Source organism: Trichosurus vulpecula, chromosome 1, assembly GCF_011100635.1.
Source record: "Trichosurus vulpecula isolate mTriVul1 chromosome 1, mTriVul1.pri, whole genome shotgun sequence".
In the NCBI taxonomy this organism is placed as follows: domain Eukaryota; kingdom Metazoa; phylum Chordata; class Mammalia; order Diprotodontia; family Phalangeridae; genus Trichosurus; species Trichosurus vulpecula.
Window position 1 is genome coordinate 305,967,316 of NC_050573.1, and position 23,119 is coordinate 305,990,434.

Sequence of the window (23,119 nt, forward strand, 5' to 3'; positions counted from 1 at the left end):
TAGTTTCCTTTAAGGTGATGTCTATGTTCTTTCTTTGATCATGGTTTTCAGGTAATCTAATGATTCTTAAATTATTTCTCCTTAATTTGTTTTTCATGTCAGTTTTTTTTTTCAATGAGATACTTAACGCATTTTCTTCTCTTTTTTTCACTCTTTTTACTTTATCATTTTTGATGGCTCATAGAGTCATTCACTTGCCCAATTCTAATTTTTTTAAAGAATTATTTTCATTGATGAAATTTGGTACCTCTTTTTCCTTTTGGCCTGTTCTGTTTTTTTTCCCCGATCTGTTTTTTTGTTTGTTTTTTTTGGGGGGGGGGGAGTTTGGAGGGGGCAGGGCAATTGTGGTTAAGCGACTTGCCCAAGGTCACACAGCTAGTGAGTGTGTTAAGTGTCTGAGGCCGGTTTTGAACTCAGTTCCTCCTGACTCCAGGGCTGGTGCTCTACTCACTGTGCCACCTAGCTGCCCTGTGATCTGTTTTTTAAGGTGTTATTTTCTATGTATTTTTGGTGCCTTTTAACTGTCAATTGTCCTTTCATAATTTTCTTCCTTCACTCTCATTTCTTTATCTAATTCTTCCTCTACCATTCTTATTTGATTTTGAAAATCATATTTTAGCTCTTCTAGGCATTTTTATGAGCTAGTATCCAATTTGTATTTTTCTTTGATTGTAGTTATTTTGACTCATTGTCTTCTTCTGAGTTTGTCTCTTAATATTCCTTGTCACCATAGTAGCTTTTTATCATGAGGATCTTTTTGTGGTTTGTTTTGTGCTCATTTTTCAACCCTGTTTCTTGGCTTTGAACTTTATGTTAAAGTTGGGCTCTGTTCCCTGCATGGTGGGTGAAGTTGCAATGTCTCATGCTTCAGGCTTTTTCACACTATTGTTTTCAGAACTAGTTGTTTTGGGCTTTGGAAGTTTTTGATGCTTCCAAAATGCTATTTTCTAGGGAGAAGTGTGGTCACTGCTCTCTTGGTCTGCACTGTGGTCTTTACCCAGGAAGGGCCCCTGATGTCTTAGGATTGGAAATGATATTGTTCTTCAGGGCCTTTGTTTTCTCTTGACCAAAAATGCTTCTTTCTACTCTTGAACTGTGATTCAGAAGTGAGTATAGGCAATGGAGCTGCCAAATACCATCCAGTACTATGTCTAGTACTAGCACATTGGTCCCTTGTAATCTCTTTCTGACCAGTTCCTATGTATCTTTATCATGTCTGGCTTGAGAGCTCCTGAAGCTGCTGCTTCCTTACCTAGTCTCACCACTGGTTTTGCATCTATATGGTCTGTGGGCTAGCCTCCACCGCTATCACAGATCTCTTCTTAGAACCTCCTAAGATTCTTGGGTTGGAAAAATGTCTCTCCCTGATCTTTTGTTGGCTCTGCCACTGCAAAATTTCATTTGAGGCATTATTTCAAAGTTGTTTGGAAAGGAATGTTGGGAGAGCTTGGCAGAGTTCTTCTTCTACTCTTAACACCTTAGCTCCACCCCACAGTTGATATTCATAATAGATTTAGAAGATAATTACAATCTACATTACCATGGGGTTCATGTCTCAGCAAAAGGTGGTAGTCCTCTAAGTTCTATGGACACAAAAATTGACATTTTGACTATGCTTATATGTACCCATGGAGAGCTAAGGGGAAAGTTGAAAATAGAAAAGTAGCATCTAGTAGGATTTTGATAACAGTCTTTGTAGTTACTGTTTTCATCATGTCAGTTATAGTGTGAGGTGAAGAAAAGGGTAGTAATTAACAGAATCAGATGAAGTCCTTACCTGACCAATAGGAACACATTTTCCTTGGGTTCACTTCAAATGATGCACAATAGGATGTGAGCAGTAGTTCCTATTTTTTCCTTTGTTTGATGGTATGAGTGTTCACCATATGTCTGTCAATTTTCCAGATTAACAAGTATCCAGCATCTTGGACACTGAAGCCCTCTCCTCCTCTTTATAAAGCTCTTGTAAACCACCACTACCACCACCCCAAGATTTTTTTTAGCAGAGATTTAGAACATAATGGATTTAATTTTTATTTTTATTCATAGCTCACCCGTATTCATAACCTTTTTAGAATGAACCATCATATATTTAGTTTTAGTTTTTAACTCCTCCACCTTCTAAAACTTCTACATAATGTATATTTCTTAATTTCGTACTTAATCTGAGTTAATTTTGCATGAGGCATTACATTTTATTATTTTCATCATACTAGACCATTAAAATTGGGATTCTATCAGGATCCTAGAGTTTATTTAAAAAAAGAAATGTATCTTTTTCATAATTGATCACTTAGTGACATAATAATAATAAATATAAAAGATAAAAATACTTGATAATGCTTATTCACATTTAATATAAATAAATATTGGTTATTTGTATTTTTTATAAATTTCATAGTAAATGTTTTCTTAAATGCCTTATACACTAAATTTCCAAATTTTTTTTTAACTTTTAAGATATCTTTTTCTTATATTATTATTTTGTAAAATCGCAAAGACATCTAAGGAACAGTAAAAAAATAAACAAGATACTGATTTTTCTGCAAAGAGCTTACAGGAAAGGGATGAACACATTAGAAAGTTACGAGAAGAAACCATTGAAATGCAAAAAAATACTCAAGAACAGCTTGATGACAAAGCTGCACAACTAGAAGAGCTAATGGAGAAACTGGAGCGGCACTGTGAGAGAAAAGAGGACCTAAAACAGCAGTTGAAAGAAAAGCAAGCAGAACTTGAGGAAATTGGGAAAGCCTACAGGTATGAGACAACAACATCAACATCATCGTCATTGTCGTCATCATCATCATCATCATCATCATCATAGCTAGCATTTATTAGGCACCGACTACAGACCAGGCATTATGCTAATAAGCACCTTAGAATATTAGCTCATTTAATCTTGGGAAGTGGGTGTTATTGTTATTATTATTCCCGTTTTACAGATGAAGAAAGTAGGGCAAACAGAGGCAAAAATGACTTTTGCCTAAGGTCACACAGCTAGTACAGACCTTTGTTTGGATTTGGATTCTGGCTTTCCTAACACCAGGACCAGCACTCTATCCACTTACTGCTGCCTTCTAAAGGAATGAAAAGCTATTATGGCACCTTAAATTAACATGAACATTTCTTTCTAAACCCTTTCAATTTTCATTTCAGTGCAATTAATAAGAAGTGGCAAGATAAAGGAGAACTACTAAGTGGTCTTGAGGCACAAGTTAAACAAATGAAAGAAAAATTTGAAACCAAGGAAAAGAAACTCATTGAAGAAAGAGACAAAAGTCTTCAAAATCAAAAGTAAAATGTAGTTTTAAATAACCCTTGGAATTTTTTGTGTTCAGAAGTAGACATTTATGTTTGTAGAAAAATACCCTTTTAGAAAATAATAAGTAAAGCCACCAAAGAAAAGGACTGATTTGTATATGCTTCCTATAGGGCTACAATGGAAAGGCTTCATTCTATGGATGATAATTTTAGAAAGCAACTTGAATCAATGGTTGCAGCCCATCAGGCAGAACTCCTACAGCTGACAAATGAAAAACAAAATCAAATTGATGCTGCAAATGAAAAGGTAATATTGATAAAGATGTCTTTTAACTACCATGTCCAGGGTAACATTTTATAGTTAAGTAGAATAACTCATACAGTTGTGGTAGAGAAGGAAAAAAAGGGCAGATTTGAAGACTGTGAATGTAAAGAATAACGTCTAAAAGCAGTTGGTTCCAAACCAAGATGCTGGCAACACTTAGCTCAGTGAGAGCTGCTGCTCAAGAGACCATTTACTAAATTTTTATCTCAATATGGACCCACTAGTGTACTATGTTCTACAATTGAGCATTGTATTCTTAGGCATAACCAGCTATTTCACAAGAATGTGTTTGGTAAGAGACCGTGAATGGATTAGCACACCCCACTGTTACCCTTTCAGAAAAAACTGCTCAAAACAATTGCCTTTCTGATGGAGCATCATAGGCATCTTCTAAAGTTTTTTAGTTACAGTGACAATTTGGAAGAGAGGAAATTTAGGAGAGGCCAACAATAAACTGATTTTCCTTATTAATTTTCAAATGGTAATGACAAATTCATATATTTATATCAGTATGACAGTTAAAGATTCAGAATTGAAAACTGGGAAAGGTGTCAGAAATAGAAAGGCAAATCAATATCCAGAGTAAAAGTGATACTTAAAGTTTTAGGACTAGGTCATATCACCTGGGAAATATACAGAAAAAAGAGAAAGTAAGAGAGCTACCACTTAAATTGAGGAAGGTTGGGGCAGCTAGGTGGCGCAGTGAGTAGAGCACCGGCCCTGGAGTCAGGAGGACCTGAGTTCAAATCCGGCCTCAGACACTTGACACACGTACTAGCTGTGTGACCTTGGGCAAGTCACTTAATCCCAATTGCCCTGCCAAAAAGCAAAAAAAAAAAAAAATTGAGGAAGGTAAGTAGTATAATTTACTGTTTTTTTACTTCAGAATGTGGTTCTTAAATTCAATTCAGCAAATATTTATTGAATATATATTACATGCTTAACACTCTCTTAGGTTCTATGAAGAAATTATAAATAAAACAAAAACAAAATAACCCCAGCATAAGATAGCCCTATGCAGCAAGCAGCAGTCACTCTAGTAAAGGAGGCAGGTAAAGCATTCAGTCATGAAAATAAAATAATACGAAAAATAGTACCTAGGTAGGTAGTAAAGACAGCAAGAGGAGAAATCTTTAGAGAAGGAAGAAATCTAGGTTTTAAATCATAGATTTAGAGAGAGAGAGCCTTTCCATTTTACAGAAGAGGAAAATGAAGCCGAGAGAGGGTGTAGCTTAAGTCACATAGCTAGTAAGTAGCAAAACTAAAACTTGAACACAGGTTGTTTTATACTCCAAAGCCAATATGTTTTCCCTTGCATCTGTTCTTTGAAGAAGAGGAAGGTTATGGAGACCAGCAGATGAGATTCAAAGTAGGAGAAACAGAATGAGTAAAGATGCAAGGACAGATGTTATAGAGAGTTTGTTTGTGGGACACTGAGTAGACTGAACTAACTGGAATTGAGGACTGTCCATAGGGAATGATAGGAGGTAGAGTTGGATAAAAATTGTGTTTCTTATAGATTTAGTGATCTTAGAAATTATCCAGCCCAGTGGAATCAAACTGAAATAGAAATGGAACCTAGTGAGTGTCTTACTGACTTGGAAAACCACAAATTAACATTATGTTGTGTTGTAGTTTTATTTTGTTAAATATTTCCCAATTACATCTTAATGTGGTTCCCTTGGTGTTATGGAGTTTGACACCTCTGATCTAGTCCAACCTTCTCATTTTATAGATTAGGAAATTGAGGCTGGGTCAGGTAAAGTAACTTTCCTATGAGTACACAGCCATTTATCGTAGAGCTAGGACAGGCACCTAGGTCTCTGGATTCCAAGTACAAAGTTCTTTATACCAAACCACATTTATTTTCTTCTTAGGAAAGAGTGGGGCCAGATTTGGGAGGACTTTGGAAACCAGACAAGAGAACTTGAAATTCTGAGGACAGGGAGGGTTACGAAATGTTTTTGAGAGAACAACATGATGAACATCATTTTATTTTTAGACAGATTAATCTGCTAGCAATATACAGTACACATAAAGCAGCTAGCTGGCCCAAAGGAAAGGGCACTGGACCTGGAATCAAGAAAACTTGAGTTCAAATGCAGCCTCAGACACTTATGATCTCTATAACCCTACTCAAGGCACTTTGCCTCTGTTTTCTCATCTATAGAATGAGATAATAAAGCAATCAACCTCCCAGGGTTGTTGGGAGCACAAAATGAGATGATAAATGTCAATCACTTTGCAAACCTTAAGGTGTTACATAAATGCTGCTATTATCGTTATCATTATTATTACATTAGAGTTGGGCAAAGTGCTGGAGTAATCTAAGCATTCTTAATAATAGCTCATAATTATATATCACTTTAAGGTTTACAAAGCATTTTAAATTCATCACCTCATTTGATGCTCACAACAATCCTGTGAGGTAAGTACTATTATTATCCCCATCTTATAGGTGAAGAAACTAGGGCTTGTCATTTCTTATAGTACAATAATATTCCATTACAATCATAGACCACAACTTGTTCAGCCATGCCCCAGTTGATGGGCATCCCCTCAATTTCCAGTTCTTAACCACCACAAAAAGAGCTGGTATAAATATTTTTTTTAGAAATAGATTCTTTTCCCTTTTTAAAAACCTCTTTGGGATATAGATCTAGTGGTATTGTTGGATCAAAGGTTATTGTGCATATCCTTTGACCCAGCAGGTGTCTACCTCAAAGAGACCAAGAAAGAGGAAAATGACAATATTACAAAAATATTTATAGCAATTCTTTTTGTGGTGGCAAAGAATTGGAAATTGAGGGGGTGCCCATCAATTGGGGAATGGCTAAACAAATTATGGCCTATGTATGTGATGCAATGCTATTGTGCTGTAAAAAAAATGATGAAGGGCATTGTTTTAGAAAAACCCGGAAAGACTTGTTTTAACTCCTACAAAGAGAAGTTAGGTGAACCAGGAGAATAATGTATACAATAAAAATGTCATAAAGTCAAAAAATTTTGAAGGACTTAGGATCTCTGATCAAGACAATAAAAGCAACCACAGTTCCAGAGGAATCATGATGAAACATGCTATCTTCCTGCAGATCTAGAGAGGTGATGGACTCAGAGTACAGATCAAAGGGTGTTTTATTGGACTTGGCTAATGCAGGAATTTGTTTTGCTCAACTATACATATTTGCAATAGATTTTATTTTTCTTGCTTTCTAGATGGGAAGTGAAAGGGAGAGAATTTGGAATTAATAAAACAAAATTGAATTTTTTTTTAAAGTTGTCGATGTGAAAGTGGAGTATAAGTGAAAATAAGGACCAGAAGGACAGTCTTGGTAGTTATCCTGTTTCAGCTATTAGAGTAGAATAGCCTTCAGATACAGAGACTGGAGAAAATAGCAGGAGTCCAGCTTGTTCAGAAGAATAACAACAATCAAGGAACTGGGCAAGAAAATAGTAAAAGAAAGACATTTATTGGGTAATGAAGTAGAAAGAAAACCAAGTGTATTATCAAAGAAATTAAGGGACAGTTTTCACAAGAAGATAATTAACATTGTTAGATGTTTAAAAATCTACCAAAAAATGAAAATAGAGAGAAAAGCCATTGCGTTTGGTAAGGAAACTGATCCTCAAGCAAACATTTTCATTATAATGGACAAGTTGGAAAGCATCTTTAGGATATTTTCTTTTTATAGAAGACTTATCTTAGTTTTTTTTTTCATTGACAATGATCTTTATTGTTTTTTTTTTTTTTTTAATTTATTTTTTATTTATTTTTAGTTTACCACACACGGTTCTACATAGTTTTGAGTTCCAGTTTTTCTCCCCTCCCTCCCCCCTCCCTCCCCAAGACGGCATGAAGTCTCATATAACTGTCATGTATAACTTCGCATTGAATTAATTTATGCTCTAGTCAAGTCGTGGAGAAGAATTTTGACCAATGGAATGAATCATGAGAAAGAAGAAACAGAACCAAAAAAAAAAAACAAAAAAAAAACCCCAAAACCAAAAACAAAAGAGAAGCAGAAAAGGCGAGCATGTAGTAGTGTGCCTCAGTCTGTATTCAAACTTCGCAGTTCTTTCTCTGAATGAAGATAGCATTCTCCATCGTGAGTCCCCTGGAGTTGTCCTTGCCCCTTTAGGTTGCTGAGAGAAGCGCAGTATGTCAGGGTTGGTCCTCACGGAATCCACATATCTGTGGCTGTGCACAACGTTCTCCTGGCTCTGCTCCGCTCACTCAGCATTATGTCATGTAGGTTTTTCCAGGTTGTTATGAAGTCTGCATCATCCCCATTTCTTATGGCACAATAGTATTCCATCACCTTCATATACCACAGCTTGTTCAGCCATTCCCCAATTGATGGGCATCCCTTTGCTTTCCAATTCTTGGCTACCACAAAGAGAGCTGCTATAAATATTCTTGTACATATGGGTCCTTTTCCCGCTTGCGTGATTTCTTTGGGATACAACCCTAGAAGTGGTATTACTGGGTCAAAGGGTATGAACATTTCTATAGCCCTTTGGGCATAGTTCCACACCGCCCTCCAAAATGGCTGGATCAGCTCGCAACTCCACCAGCAATGCAACAATGTTCCAATTTCCCCACATCCTTTCCAGCATTTATCATTCTCCTGATTTGTTATTTTAGCCAATCTGACAGGAGAGATGTGGTATCTAAGAGTTGTTTTGATTTGCATTTCTCTAATCAGCAGCGATCCAGAGCATTTTTCCATATGCCTGTAGATAGCTTTAATTTCTTCCTCTGAAAACTGCCTGTTCATATCCTTTGACCATTTCTCAATTGGGGAATGGCTTGTATTCCTATATATTTGGCTTAGCTCCCTGTATATTTTAGAAATGAGGCCTTTATCAGAGATACTAGTTGCAAAGATTTTCTCCCAATTTTCTGCTTCCCTCCTAATTCTTGTTGCATTGGCTTTTTTTGTACAAAAACATTTCAATTTGACATAATCAAAATTATCCACTTTGCATTTTATAATGCTCTCTATCTCTTGTTGGGTCATGAATTCTTTACTTTTCCACAAATCTGATAAGTAAACTATTCCTTGCTTTCCCAAATTACTTAGAGTATCAACTTTTACTCCTAAATCATGAACCCATTTTGACTTTATTTTGGTATATGGTGTAAGATATTGGTCTATGCCCAGTTTTTGCCCTACCATTTTCCAATTTTCCCAACAGTTTTTGTGAAATAGTGAATTATTAGCCCAGAAACTGGCTTCTTTGGGTTTATCAAAGAGTAGATTGCTAAACTTGTTGATTTCACCTACTTGTGTACCTATCCTATACCACTGATCCACACCCCTGTTTCTTAACCAGTACCAGGCAGTTTTGATGACTGCTGCTGTGTAGTACAGTTTAATATCTGGTGTGGCTAAACCACCATCCCTAGCATGTCTTTTCATTAATATCCTAGATACTCTAGACCTCTTGTTTTTCCAAATGAATTTTGTTATTATTTTGTCCAGCTCAGTAAAAAAAAATTTTGGTAGTTCGATTGGTATGGCACTGAATAGATAGATTAATTTAGGTAGAATTGTCATTTTTATTATATTAGCTCTGCCTAACCATGAGCAACTGATATTTCTCCATTTATTTAGATCTGATTTTATTCGCGTGAAAAGTGTTTCATAGTTATGTTCATATAGGCCCTGGGTTTGTCTTGGCAAATAGACTCCCAAATATTTTATAGTGCCTTCAGTAACTTTGAATGGAATTTCTCTTTCTATCTCTTGCTGTTGGGCTTTGTCAGTAATGTATAGGAATGCTGAGGATTTATGTGGGTTTATTTTATATCCTGCAACTTTGCTAAAGTTGTTTATTATTTCAAGTAGTTTTTTACTTGATTCTCTAGGATTCTCTAGATAAATCATCATATCATCTGCAAAAAGTGATAATTTAGTTTCTTCTTTTCCTATTCTAATTCCTTCAATTTCTTTTTCTTCTCTTATTGCTACAGCTAATGTTTCTAGAACCAAATTGAATAATAGGGGTGATAATGGACATCCTTGTTTCATCCCTGATCTTATTGGGAATGCATCTAGTTTATCCCCATTACAAATAATGCTTGTTGATGGTTTTAGGTAGATGCTATTTATAATTTTGAGGAAGGTTCCCCTTATTCCTATGCTTTCTAGTGTTTTTAATAGGAATGGATGTTGTACTTTGTCAAAGGCTTTTTCTGCGTCTATTGAGATGATCATATGGTTTTTGCTAGTTTTGTTGTTGATATGATCAATTATGCTAATAGTTTTCCTAATATTGAACCAGCCTTGCATTCCTGGAATAAATCCTACCTGGTCATGGTGTATTATTCTCGTAATGAGTTGCTGCAATCTTTTTGCTAATATTTTATTTAAAATTTTTGCATCAATATTCATTAGAGAAATTGGTCTATAATTTTCTTTCTCTGTTTTAACTCTACCTGGTTTAGGTATTAGTACCATATTTGTGTCATAAAAAGAATTTGGTAGGACTCCTTCTTCCCCTATTTTCCCAAATAGTCTGCAAAGTATTGGAATTAGTTGTTCTTTAAATGTTTGATAGAATTCACATGTAAAACCATCTGGCCCTGGAGATTTTGTCCTAGGGAGTTCGTTGATGGCCTGCTCAATTTCTTTTTCTGATATGGGGTCATTAAGAAATTTCACTTCCTTCTCTGTTAGTCTGGGCAGTTTATGTTTTTGTAGATATTCATCCATATCTCTAAGGTTGTCAAATTTATGGGCATACAGTTGGGCAAAATAATTCCTAATTATTGTTTTGATTTCCTCTTCATTAGAGGTGACCTCACCCTTTTCATTTTTTATACTGGTAATTTGATTTTCTTCTTTCTTTTTTTTAATCAAATTGGCCAAAGGTTTGTCAATTTTATTGGTTTTTTCATAAAACCAGCTCTTTGTTTTATTTATTAATTCAATAGTTTTCTTGGTTTCAATTTTATTAATCTCTCCTTTGATTTTCAGTATTTCTAATTTGGTATTTAATTGGGGGTTTTCAATTTGCTCTTTTTCTAGCTTTTTCAGCTGTATGCCCATATCATTGATCTCCTCTTTCCCTATTTTATTCATGTAGGCATTTAGAGATATAAAACTTCCCCTAAGAACAGCTTTTGCTGCATCCCATAAGTTTTGGTATGTTGTTTCATTATTGTCATTCTCTTGAATGAAATTATTGATTGTTTCTCTGATTTGATCTTTGGCCCACTCACTCTTTAGAATTAAATTATTTAGTTTCCAATTAGTTTTTAGCTTATTTTTCCATGGTGCTTTATTAAAAATGATTCTTATTGCATCATGATCTGAAAAGGATGCATTGACTACTTCTGCTTTTCTGCACTGGATTGTGAGGTTTTTATGCCCAAGTACATGGTCAATTTTTGAGTATGTGCCATGTACTTTTGAGAAGAAAGTATATTCCTTTTTATCCCCATTCAGTTTTCTCCAGAGGTCTATCATATGTGCCTTTTCTAAAATTCTGTTTACCTCCTTAACTTTTTTCTTATTTATTTTGAGGTTAGATTTATCAAGTTCAGAAAGGGGGAGGTTGAGGTCTCCCAATATTATAGTTTTGCTGTCTATTTCTTCCTGTAACTCCCTTAACCTCTCCTCTAAGAATTTGTATGCCTTACCACTTGGTGCATATATGTTAAGCAATGATATTGCTTCATTGTTTATGGTGCCTTTTAGCAGGATATAATGTCCTTCCTTATCTCTTCTAATTAGATCTATCTTTACTTTTGCTTTGTCTGAGATTAGGATTGCTACACCTGCTTTTTTTACTTTAGCTGAGGCACAATATATTTTACTCCAGCCTTTTACCTTAACCCTATGTGTATCCCCCTGTTTCAGATGTGTTTCTTGTAAACAGCATATTGTAGGATTATGGTTTTTAATCCATTCTGCTATCTGCTTCTGTTTTGTGAGAATGTTCATCCCCTGCACGTTCAGGGTTATGATTTCTATCTGTGTCTTTTTCTCCATCCTAATTCCCCCTGTTTATGCTTTTATTTCTCCCTTTCCCCTTCTCCTCCCCAACAAAGTTTTGCTTTTGACCGCCGCTTTCCTCAGTTAACCCTCCCTCTTTATTCCCCTCCCTTATCTAACCGTTACCCACTTGCTACTTCTCCTCTTCCTTCTGCCCTCCCCCCTCCCTTTTTCCCCCTTTCCCTCCCACTTCCCGTAGGACAAGTTAGATTTCTAAACTTATCAGAGTATGTTATTCCCTTCTTGAACTAGATCAGATGACAGTAAAGCTCAAATACTGCTCTTCTCCCTCCCTTCTTTCCCTCTACTATAATATGTTTTTTTTGCCACTTCCTTTGGTGTAATTTACCCTTTTCTACAACCTCCTTACCACTTCCCTCATAGCCCTCCCTTTATATCTCTTATTTATATTTCATATCTTTACATCAGTTAATTTATACAGGCATTCACAACCTATGTATATCCCTTTCATTTGTCACAATAGTTGTACCATTCACAAGAATGACTTATATATGTATATGTATATATATATACATAAAAAACATACATAAGATGATATAATCCCACATAAAGATGTAAACAACCTAAGCTTATTGGTTAATGAAGTTTGTGGGGTTTTTCCCCCGGTTACCTTTTTATGTCTCTCTTGAGGTTTGTATTTGGAGATCAAATTTTCCATTGAGTTCTGGCCTTTTCATCAGGAAGGTCTGGAATTCCCTTATTTCATTGAATGTCCATCGCCTTGCCTGGAAAATTATGCTTAGTTTTGCTGGGTAGTTGATCCTTGGTTGTAGTCCCAACTCCTTTGCCCTTCGGAATATCATATTCCAATTTCTCCTGTCTTTTAATGTGGAAGCTGAGAGATCCTGCGTGATCCTGACTGTAGTTCCACGATATTTGAATTGCTTCTTTTTGGCTGCTTGCAGTATTTTCTCCTTAAGTTTATAGCTCTGAAATTTGGCTATAATATTTCTTGGTGTTTTCAGTTTGGGATCTCTTTCAGGGGGTGATCGGTGAATTCTTTCAATGACTATTTTGCCCTCTGGTTCTAGGACCTCTGGGCAGTTGTCTTTGATAATTTCTTCGAAGATACTGTCAAGGCTCCTTTTTTCATCGTGGATTTCCGGTAGACCAATAACTCTCAAATTGTCTCTCCTGGATCTATTTTCCAGGTCAGTTGTTTTGCCAATCAGATATTTCACATTTTTTTCTATTTTTTCATTCTTTACATTTTGTTTTATTACTTCTTGATGCCTCATAGATTCATTAGTTTCCACTTGCTCAAGTCTAATTTTAAATGAGTTAGTGTTTACATTTTGCTTTTGAGCCTCCATTTTCAATTGGTTGATTTCACCTCTCAGGGTGTCCTTTTCTCTCTCTAGATTCTGAATCTCCATAGCCATTTCGCCAATCTTATTCTTTAGGGACTTGATTTCGTCAGTGGATTTTTTCTCCCTTTTTTCCGTTTTTTCCATATTTTCTTTTAGCTCCCTAATTTGGTTTTTAAAATCCTCTTTTAGCTCTTCCAGCAGTGCTTTTTGGGCTGGAGACCAGATCATATTAGCTTTTGAGGTATCTGATGTATCTACCGTGTCATTGCTATCTTCTTCTAAGTCGATATTTTGATCCTGCCTGTCTCCATAAAAAGAATCTATTGTCCTCGGTTTTTTTGTGTTCTTCTTCATGTTGGATTGCCTTTTGCTGGCGTTAGAACGAATTTCTATCTGTGAGTCTCAGGGCTTTCTGTCCCAGCTTTCTTATTCTGGGGGTTGTGAGTCTAAAATTATAACCTTCAGTTTCCTGAGGTGTGGGGGAGGGGTCTGGCTCCCTGGCGTCTCACTCCCTATGGGTGCTCTCCAGCACTTGCTTTTCAGTAATGGTCTCAGCTGTTTGTTGTTTGAGCTGATGACTGGCACTTCCCCTGGGGGAGCAAGGTTACGTCTGGGCTCCTGGCTTGGCCCCCTGCCGACTCTTCCCCTCTGGGACTAATGAGCTTCTAGTATTTGTCCTGTGAAGCCCCGCTACTCTCTCCTCTGTTTCAGTTTTTTTTTTTTTTTTCCCGAGGAATTCTCTGGGTGAGGGGGGGAGGGGTTAGAGCCGCTTACCTAGCCATTGAGTCTTCCGGAAGTTCAAGAGGCCGAGATCCTGGGTTTTGCAAGCGTCAGAACTGGGTGTTTTCGCGGCTGTTGGTGTTGCGCTGCCTCTCGTCGCTCCCAGAGACTGCCGTCCTGTGTTGGGAGCCCTGGGGATCTCTGCCGGTTTCGGGCGCCCAGCTTTCTCCCAGCTCGTCTCCCACGTGGATTTCCCGGCCGGCCGCTTCCGCCTTGGTCTGGAGCAGCTCCGCACCGAGCACTCTCCGCGCCTGCAGGTTCGTTCCTCTGGCCTTTCAGACTCTCCCGTCTCGGAAATTTGCCCCACGCAGACTGCTCGTGGTTTCTGACTCTCTCAAATCTGCTCAAATTCACTTTTTTATGGGAATCTGACAGACCTTGTGAGAGAGCTCCGGTAAGAGGCTGCCTTCATGCGGCCATCTTGGCTCCGCCCCCCGATATAAGTGTTCTTAAGAATTGTCTATTGTTTTTTTAATAGTATTTTATTTTTTTTCTCAGTTACATGTCAAGAAAATTTTAAGCATTCATTTTTACAATATTTTGATTTCCAAATTTTTCTCCCTCTCTCCCTCCCCTCCCCTTTTCTGAAAATGGTAGGCAGTTTGATATAGTCTATACATGTGCTATAATGCAAGAATATTTCCATATTAGTCACAGTTATGAAAGAAGAAACAGATCAGAAGGGGAAAAAAGAACCATGAGAAAGAATAAAGTGAGTGAAAAAAATATACTTCAATCTGCACTCAGAGTCCATCAGTTCTTTATCTGGGGATGGACGGCATTTTCCTTCATGAGTCCTTTGAACTTGACTTGGATCATTGTGTTGCTGAGAAGAACTGAATCATTCATAGCTGATCATCACACAATGTTACTGATACTGTGTACAGTGTTTTCCGGTTCTGCTCATTTCACTTTGTATCAGTATACAAGCTTTCCAGGTTTTTCTGAAATCTGCCTGCTCATCATTTCTTATTACACAGTAGTATTCCATCACATTCATATACCACAGCTTGTTCAGCCATTCCCCAATTGATGGGCATCCCCTCAATTTTGCTGCTATAAATATTTTTGCACATGTAGGTCCTTTTCCCTTTTTTGTGATCTCTTTGGAATACAGACCTAGTAGTGGTATTGCTAGATCAAAGGGTACACACAGTTTGATTGCCCTTTGGGCATAGTTCCAAATTGCTCTCCAGAATGATTGGATCAGTTCACAACTCCACCAACAGTGCATTAGTGTCCCAATTTTCCCACATCTTCTCCAAAATTTATCATTTTTCTTTCTTGTCATATTAGTCAATCTGATAGGTGTGAGATGGTACCTCACAATTGTTTTAATTTGCATTTCTCTAATCAAAAGTGTTTTAGAACACTTCTTCATATGCCTATAGATAGCTTTGATTTCTTCCTCTGAAAACTGCCTGTTCATATCCTTTGATCCTTTATCAATTGGGGAATGGTTTGTATTCTTGTAAATTTGACTCAGTACTCTATATATTTGAGAAATGAAGCCTTTATCAGAGACCCTTGCTATAAAGACCAGTTCCCATCTTTCTGCTTTCCTTCTAACCTTGGTTGCATTGGTGTTGTTTGTACAAAAGTTTTTTAATTTAATATAATCAAAATTAGCCATTTTACATTTTGTAATGCTATCTCTTGTTTGGTCATAAATTCTTCCCCTCTCCATAGATCTGACTATTCCTTGCTCTTCTAATTTGTTTATGGTGTCACCTTTTATGTCTAAATCATGCCAAAGGTCTGTCATATCTAACTTTTCTAATATTCTATTTACCTCCTCAGTTTATTGTTTAATTTTTGGTTGGATTTATAGAGTTCTGAGAGGGGCCAGTTGAGGCCCCCCCACTAGTGTAGGTTTGCTGTCTATTTCTTCTTGTAACTCATGTAACTTCTCCTTTAAGAATTTGGATGCTTATACCACTTGGTGCATATATGTTTAGTACTGATATTGCTTCATTATCTATAGTACCCTTTATACCAAGATGTAGTTTCCTTCCTTATCTCTTTTAATTTGGTCTTTTTTTTTTTGCTTTTACTTTGTCTGAAATAGAATTGCTACCCCTGCTTTTTTAACTTCAGCTGAAACACAATAGATTCTGCTGCAGCCCCTTAACTTTACTCTGTGTGTGTCTCTCTGCTTCAAGTGTGTTTCTTGTAAACAACATATTGTAGGATTCTGGTTTTTTAACCCTGCTATCCACTTGTTTTTTGGGAGAGTTCATCCCATTCACATTACATTTATGATTACTACCTTGTGTATTTCCCTCCACCTATTCTTCCTCCTGTCTGTTCTCTCTCCTTTCACCTTTTCCCTCCTCACCAGTGTTTTGCTTCTATCACCTCCTTTGATCTGCCCTCACTTCTGTCAGTCCCTAGCTCCCCTTTACTTGATCTCCTCCCCTCCTATTTCCCTGTCAGGTAAGATAGATTTCTATATTCAACTGATTTTGTATATGATTCCCTCTTTGAGCCAATATTGATGAGAGTAAGGTTTAAGTGATGCTTGTCACCCAACCTCCCATCTTTTCCTCCACTGTAATAGGTTTTTTACCTCTTCATGTGAAATAATTTGCCCCATTCTACCTCTTCCTTCAGCACCCATTGTACTCCTCTTTCTCATCCCTTAACTTATTTTTATGCCATTCCCTCAAATTCACCTTATTACCTGTACCCTGTGTCTATGTATATTCCTCCTAGTGTACTATTAATGATCTAATTTTCAAGAATTACAAATATCATCTTCCTATGTAGGGATATAAATAATTTACCTCTATTAACTCCCTTATATTTTCTTTTCCCTTTTTATCTGTTTATGCTTCCCTTGGGTCTTGGTATTGGAGGTCAAATTTTTGGTTTAGTTCTGTTCTTCTTTTTACAAAAGCTTGAAATCCTTCTATTTCATTGAATGGCCATTTTTCCCCTTGATATATTATGCTTAATTTTGCTAGGTAAGTGATTCTTGGTTGTAGTCCAGCTCCTTTGCCTTCCAAAATACCATGTTCCATGACATCTGATCCTTTTCTGTTACAGCTGCCAAGTCCTGTGTGATCCTCGTTGTGACTCCCTGATATTTAATTGTTTCTTTCTGGCTACTTGTAGTATTTTTTCCTTGACCTGATCGTTCTGAAATTTGGCTACAATGTTCCTTGGAGTTTTTATTTTGGGATCTCTTTCCTGAGGTGGTCAGTGGATTTTTCAGTGTCTATTTTGCCCTGTGGTTCCAGGATATCAGGGCAGTTTTCCTTGATAATTTCCTGAAAGATGCTATCCAGGTCCTCCTTTTGATTATGGCTTTCAGATAGTCCAGTAATTCTCACCTTGTCTCACCTGGATCTATTTTCCAGGTCAGTTGTTTTTCCAGTGAGTTATTTTACATTTTCTTCCATTTTTTCATTCTTCTGAATTTGTTTAATTGATTTTTGATGTCTCATAGAGTCATTAGCTTCCACTTACCCAATTCTAACTTTTAAGGTGTTGTTTTCCTCAATTAGCTTTTGTACTTTCTTTTCCATTTGGCCAGTTGTACTGTTTATGGAGTTATCTTCTTCAGTGGATTTTTGTATCTACTTTTCTATTTGGCCAATTCTACTTTTTAAACAGTTTTTCCAAGCTGTTGACTCTTTTTTTTTATAATTCTCTTGTATCACTCTCATTTCTTTTCCCGTTTTTTCTTCTGCCTCTCTTACATGATTTTTAAGTTCTTTTTTGAGCTCTTCCATGAGTTTCTTCTGGGCTTGAGACCATTTCCTGTTTTTCTTTGGGGTTTTGTCCATAGATGTTTTGACATTGTCCTCTTCTGAGTTTGTGTCTTGCTCTTCCCTGTCCATATAGTAACTTTCTATGATCAGATTCTTTTTTTGTTGTTTTTTGCTCTTTTTTGGCTTTTTTCCTTTCTTTTAAATTTGAGCTCTGCTCCTAGGGTGGAAGGGACACTGTCTCAGGCTTCTTGTGCCAGTGGCTGCAGACCCTGGATAACCTGGTGCTACACTGATGTTGCTCTGAGGCTTCTGAGGGACCCTCATGTCTGGTGCTATGCTGAGGTGATGGGATAGGGGGTGGCTGGTGCTGCTGGAAGCTGTAGGGGTCTGACAGCTTACCTGGTGCTGAGCTGGGGTCTTAGTGCTAGTGCCTGGCATGTGCTGAGGCCCAGTGGGGTGTTTCTGTTTTTCCCTGGGGCTACACTCAAGCACATGGACGTCTGGCCTATTTTCTCCTTATGCTGGAGGATGCATGTTCGCCTAGGCCTACAGTGAATCACATGGTGGTTCGGGGAGCTGGAGTCTGCCAGTTCCCCTGGATGTGCTAAGGCACATGGGGAGTCCTGATGTTGGCATTTGCCTGCTCCACCACACTGGCGGGTCTCCCATTGGTTTGCTGAGGTGGGGCTTGCTGCTGGCTTGCTGGGATGCTTCCTGTCCTGGAATGTGCTCCTTTTTTGCCCTAGTGAGAGATGTTTCTTGCTGATTTTCCAAGTTTCTTGGGCTAAAAGATTGTCTTGCTCCATCTTTTTGCTGGTTCTGCTATTCCAGGATTTGTTTTGGAGCGCTATTTTATGTTTGTTTGGATATGAATATGGGAGAGTTACAGCTCTTTATTGCTTACTCCACCATCTTGGCTCCCAGAAGTTGTTAATCACTCCTCTTAATTTTTTAGTAGATCTACTTTAGTAATTTTAATTTTCACTTTATTTTAGTAACAGTAATTTTAAAATGTCACAGTGTAAAATTTCTAAGGGGACAGATTCCATGTACTAAATAGATTAACCCTTATACATCTTTCTTCCATTATTCATTTTTAAAACACATGTTGATATTAAGAAAATTGTAAATGTTTTAAATCTTGGTTGTCAATTTAGGTTTCCCAGGTTGAAGACGAGATGCGTCAACTTCTGCACGAAACAGCACAAAACAAAAAAATCATGGAGGAAAAAATAAAGCGACTTTTACTTTTGCTTTAAGTGATGTTCAGCAAGAATTTTGGTGGTCCGGAGACTTCATCAAGTTGAAATGTCCTTACAAGTCTAATATAAATCGTACTATCAGCAACCAAATATTTTAACTGCTGTGCCTTAAAACCCTTTTCTACACATTCCAATATAAATATATTTTAATGCCTTTTTTGATCAAGTATTTACTAAATATATGTACAGTTTTTCTTAAATTATTTATACTTATGTTTCTGGGAACGTACTGTCAAAATAAACTAGAGGCACTTCTGTCTTGTTTCTGTAGTAGAAGTTGTGTCCAAATATACATTGTATTTTTAAAACTGGATTTTGTTGCTTTTCTATGTGAGGAAAGGTATAAGTAAATGCAACAGTATTTTTAATCATTATCACCACTCCATACTGAATGCTAAGACTATACCAAGGGATCACTAGGTTGATGTTTTTAGCAAAACACTGAAAGTGGCTGGAAAGCTGACTCATGTCAATCCATCAATATTGATTTAGTTCCTGTACTATGTGCTAGGCACTGTGCAAGGTGCTCGGGCTATGAAAACAAAGGTGAGACAGTTCCCTTGAGAAGCCTACAATTTAGCGGGGGTGTGGGAGAGCTATTAACATGTACCTCTGTTTACAGGTATATATACAAAGTAGATACAAGGTAACTGGCATGGGGAGAGGCACTAGCAGCCAGGGGATTGGGACAGGCTTCATGGAGGTGACACTTGAATTGAGCTTTAAGAACATTGGGCTTTCTACAAGACCGGATGAGAAGGAAATAGATTCCAGGTATAGATAATAGCCAGTACAAAGGCACTGAAATTGGAAATGGGAATGTACCCTCCAGATAACAGTGAGGTCAGTTTGTCTGGGATAATGTGCAATGACTGGAAAGGTCAGTTGGGGCCAGGGTATTAAGGGCTCTCAGTGCCAGAGAACCAGAGGTGTCTAATCTTGAGCCCAGAAATAATAGGGAGTCTCTGGGGTTATCTCATTGGGGTAGTGACCTGATCAGACCTGTGGCCTGTCAGAACAACTCTGGCAGCTGTAGAGAAATTGAATTGGAGTAGAGAGTAACTTTAGATAGGGAAACCATTAGGAATCTGCTTCAGTAGTCTAGGCAAGAGATGTTGAGGGCCAGAGGTAGGGTGGTAACTGTGAGTGAAGACAGAAAGAGACATTGTGGAAGTAATGATATCCAGGATTTCTGCAGCATTTTGTCTGCAAAATGCTTTATAGATATCCTCACAATAACCTCACAATAATCCCCATTTTACATATAAGGAAACTGAGGCAGGCAGGTAAAGTGGCTTGCCCAGGGTCATAGCTAGTAAGCATCTGAGACTGGATTTGAACTCAGGTCTTTCTGACTCCAGGTCCAGTGCTCTATACACCACAATACCTAGCACTTCAGGAAGAAATGACAGGATTTGTTGTTTCTGACAGATGACTGGATATGCTAGATTAATGAGAATGAAGAATGGAAAATGATCTGAATTTGGGTGATTAATATGGTGATACCTTCACAGAAGGAATTTCCAAGACTGATGGGTTTGGGGACAAAATAATATAATGAGTTCTGTTTGGGGCATGTTGAGTTTGAGATGCCAAAATATCCAATTTGAAATGTCCAAAAATGGAGCTCAGGATAGAGACAATATAGAGATGATGACTAAATCTGTGGGAACTGATGTTACCAAGAGAAAGAGTATTAGAGAGGAGAGAACCTGGAACAGACTAGAAAGCAGTGTGTAGATGATGGTCTAAGTGAAGGAAACAGGAGGAGCCATCAGACTAGTAGTAAGAGAACCAGGAAAGAACAGTGTTGCAAAAGATCAGAGGTGAAAGTATGCTGGAGCAAGTGATCAACAGGGTCAAGAGACTTCCAAAGTTATCTGACTTTGTGACCTTGGGTACCTTCTTGATGTTTTGAGGGCTCAGTTTACTCATCTGTAAGATAAAGGAGTTCACTATTTTATTCCCCCATCTCCCTACCTTTGTCTAAGCTGTCCCTATGCCTAGAATTCTCTCCCTGTCCTTCTGATTCTTAGCTCAGGTAGCAGCACCTCCTTCAAGAGTCTTTTTCTGATTCCCTTGTTAATGCCCCTTTTCAAAATCATTGCTTATTTTGCACATATCCTATACTGACTTGGAACAGCTAGGTAGTGCAGTGGATAGAATGCCAGGCCGGAGTCAAGAAGACTCATTCGAACTGTGGCTTGGGGGTGGAGCCAAGATGGTGGCTGTAAAGCAGGGACTTGTTTAAGCTCTTCCCCCAAATCCCTCCAAACACCTGTAAAAAATGGCTGTGAACAAATTGTAGAGCTGCAGAACCCATGAAATATCAGAGGGAAGCAGGTCTCCAGCCCAGGACAGCCAGGATGGTCGCTGGGAAGGGTCTATCGCATGTGCTGGAGAGGAGTGGAGCACAGTCCAGTATGGGCTGCACCAGGACCAACCAGAATGGGAGTCGGCTGGAGCAGGACTGAGGGCCATGAATCATTGAGCTATGGCAGTTACCAAACTTCTCAACCCACAAATTGTAAAGACCACAGAGCAGGTTAGTGGGAAAATTGCTGGATCAGGGGGAGAGTGGTCTGGCCCCAGCCCCAGGGTGGCAGAGGTGGTGCTGGGGTGGCAGTAGCAGCAGGAAGCTCCTGCAACTGCTTCCAGAGCTCCAGCTGTAGCTGCTTCTGGAGACCCTGCCACACATGGTGGGAGGAATCAAGTGGCCAATGGGAGTGAGAGGGCAAGGAGCACTTTGCTGGCACAGAGGCAGGTTTTCTTACTTTGCCCTGCTTGGATCTGGGTCATGGTCCTGGTTGGTGGTTCTTGGGGAAGGAGGAGCGCTGCTGTGGCAGAGCTTGTGGTAACGGTGGAGTAGAAGTAGCTCTGAAAACAGCAGCACAGTCCCTAAAGCTTGGGACAAAGTACTCTCTACAAGCAGTCATACCCTGACAAAAAGCTCAAGGGTCAAGTAGTTGGCTGGAAACATGAACAGGCAGCAAAAAAGGATGCAGACTATTGAATCGTTTTTTGGTGACAAAGAAAACCAAAACATACAGCCAGCAGAAGTCAACAAAGTCAAAGAGCCTACATCAAAAGCCTCTAATTAAAATATGAATTGGTCTCAGGCCATGGAAGAGCTCAAAAAGGATTTGGAAAAGCAAGTAAGAGAAGTAGAGGAAAAATTGGGAAGAGAAATGAGAGTGATGCAAGAAAACCATAAAAAACAAGTCAATGACTTGCTAAAGGAGACCCCCCAAAAATACTGAAGAAAATAACACCTTAAAAAATAGACTAACCCAAATGTCAAAATAGCTTCAAAAAGCAAATGAGGACAAGAATGCCTTGAAAGGCAGAATTTAGCCAAATGGAAAAAGAGGTCCAAAAGACCACTGAAGAAAATACCATCTTAAAAATTAGATTGGAGCAAGTGGAAGCTAGTGACGTTATGAGAAATCAAGATATTATAAAACAGAACCAAAGGAATGAAAAAATGTAAGACAATATGAAATATCTCATTGGAAAAACCACTGACCTGGAGAATAGATCCAGGAGAGATAGTTTAAAAATTATTGGACTACCTGAAAGCCATGATCAAAAAAGACCCTAGACATCATCTTTCAAGAAATTATCAAGGAAAGCTTCCCTGATATTTCAGAACCAGAGGGTAAAGTAGAAATTGAAAGAATCCACAGATCACCTCCTCAAATAGATCCCCAAAAGAAAATTCCTAGGAATATTATTGCCAAATTTCAGAGTTCCCAGGTCAAGGAGAAAATACTGCAAACAGCCAGAAAGAAACAATTTGAGTATTGTGGAAACACAATCAGGATAACATAAGATCTAGCAGCTTCTACATTAAGGGATCCAAGGGCTTAGAATATGATATTCCAGAGGTCAAAGGAGCTAGGATTAAAACCAAGAATCACCTGCCCAGCAAAACTGAGTATAATGCTCCAAGGCAAAACATGGATTTTCAATAAAATAGAGGACTTTCAAGCTTTCTCAATGAAAAGACCAGAGCTGAATAGAAAATTTGACTTTCAAATACAAGAATCAAGAGAACATGAAAAGGTAAACAAGAAAGAGAAATCATAAGGGACTTATTAAAGTTGAACTGTTTTGTTTACATTCCTACGTGGAAAAATGATATGTGTAATTCATGAGACCTTTCTCAGTATTAGGGTAGTTGAAGAGAATATACACATATATAGACAAAGGGCACAGGGTGAGTTGAATATGAAGGGATGAGAGAGGAATATATTGGGAAATGGAGAAAGGAAGAGATAGAATGGGGTAAATTGTCTCACATAAAAGTAGCAAGGAAAAGCAGTTGTGTTGGAAGGGAAGAGGGGGCAGTTGAGGGGGAATGAGTAAATCTTGCTCTCATAGGATTTGACTTGAGGAGCAAATAACATAGACACTCATTTGGGAATCTTACCCCACA

At 38.0% G+C, this 23,119-nt stretch overlaps 1 protein-coding gene across 1 annotated transcript in view; it reads left to right on the top strand.

Moving 5' to 3' along the window:
* Window positions 1-18,955, top strand: part of LOC118855019 (leucine-rich repeat and coiled-coil domain-containing protein 1-like) — a 71,556-nt gene extending 52,601 nt beyond the window's left edge. The window contains 5 exon segments of the mRNA XM_036765158.1: window positions 2,552-2,760; window positions 3,160-3,297; window positions 3,436-3,571; window positions 18,577-18,663; window positions 18,666-18,955. Of these exon segments, the coding sequence (XP_036621053.1) occupies window positions 2,552-2,760; window positions 3,160-3,297; window positions 3,436-3,571; window positions 18,577-18,663; window positions 18,666-18,779 (684 nt within the window). The 3' untranslated portion in view covers window positions 18,780-18,955.
* Window positions 18,956-23,119: the final 4,164 nt, after the last annotated feature.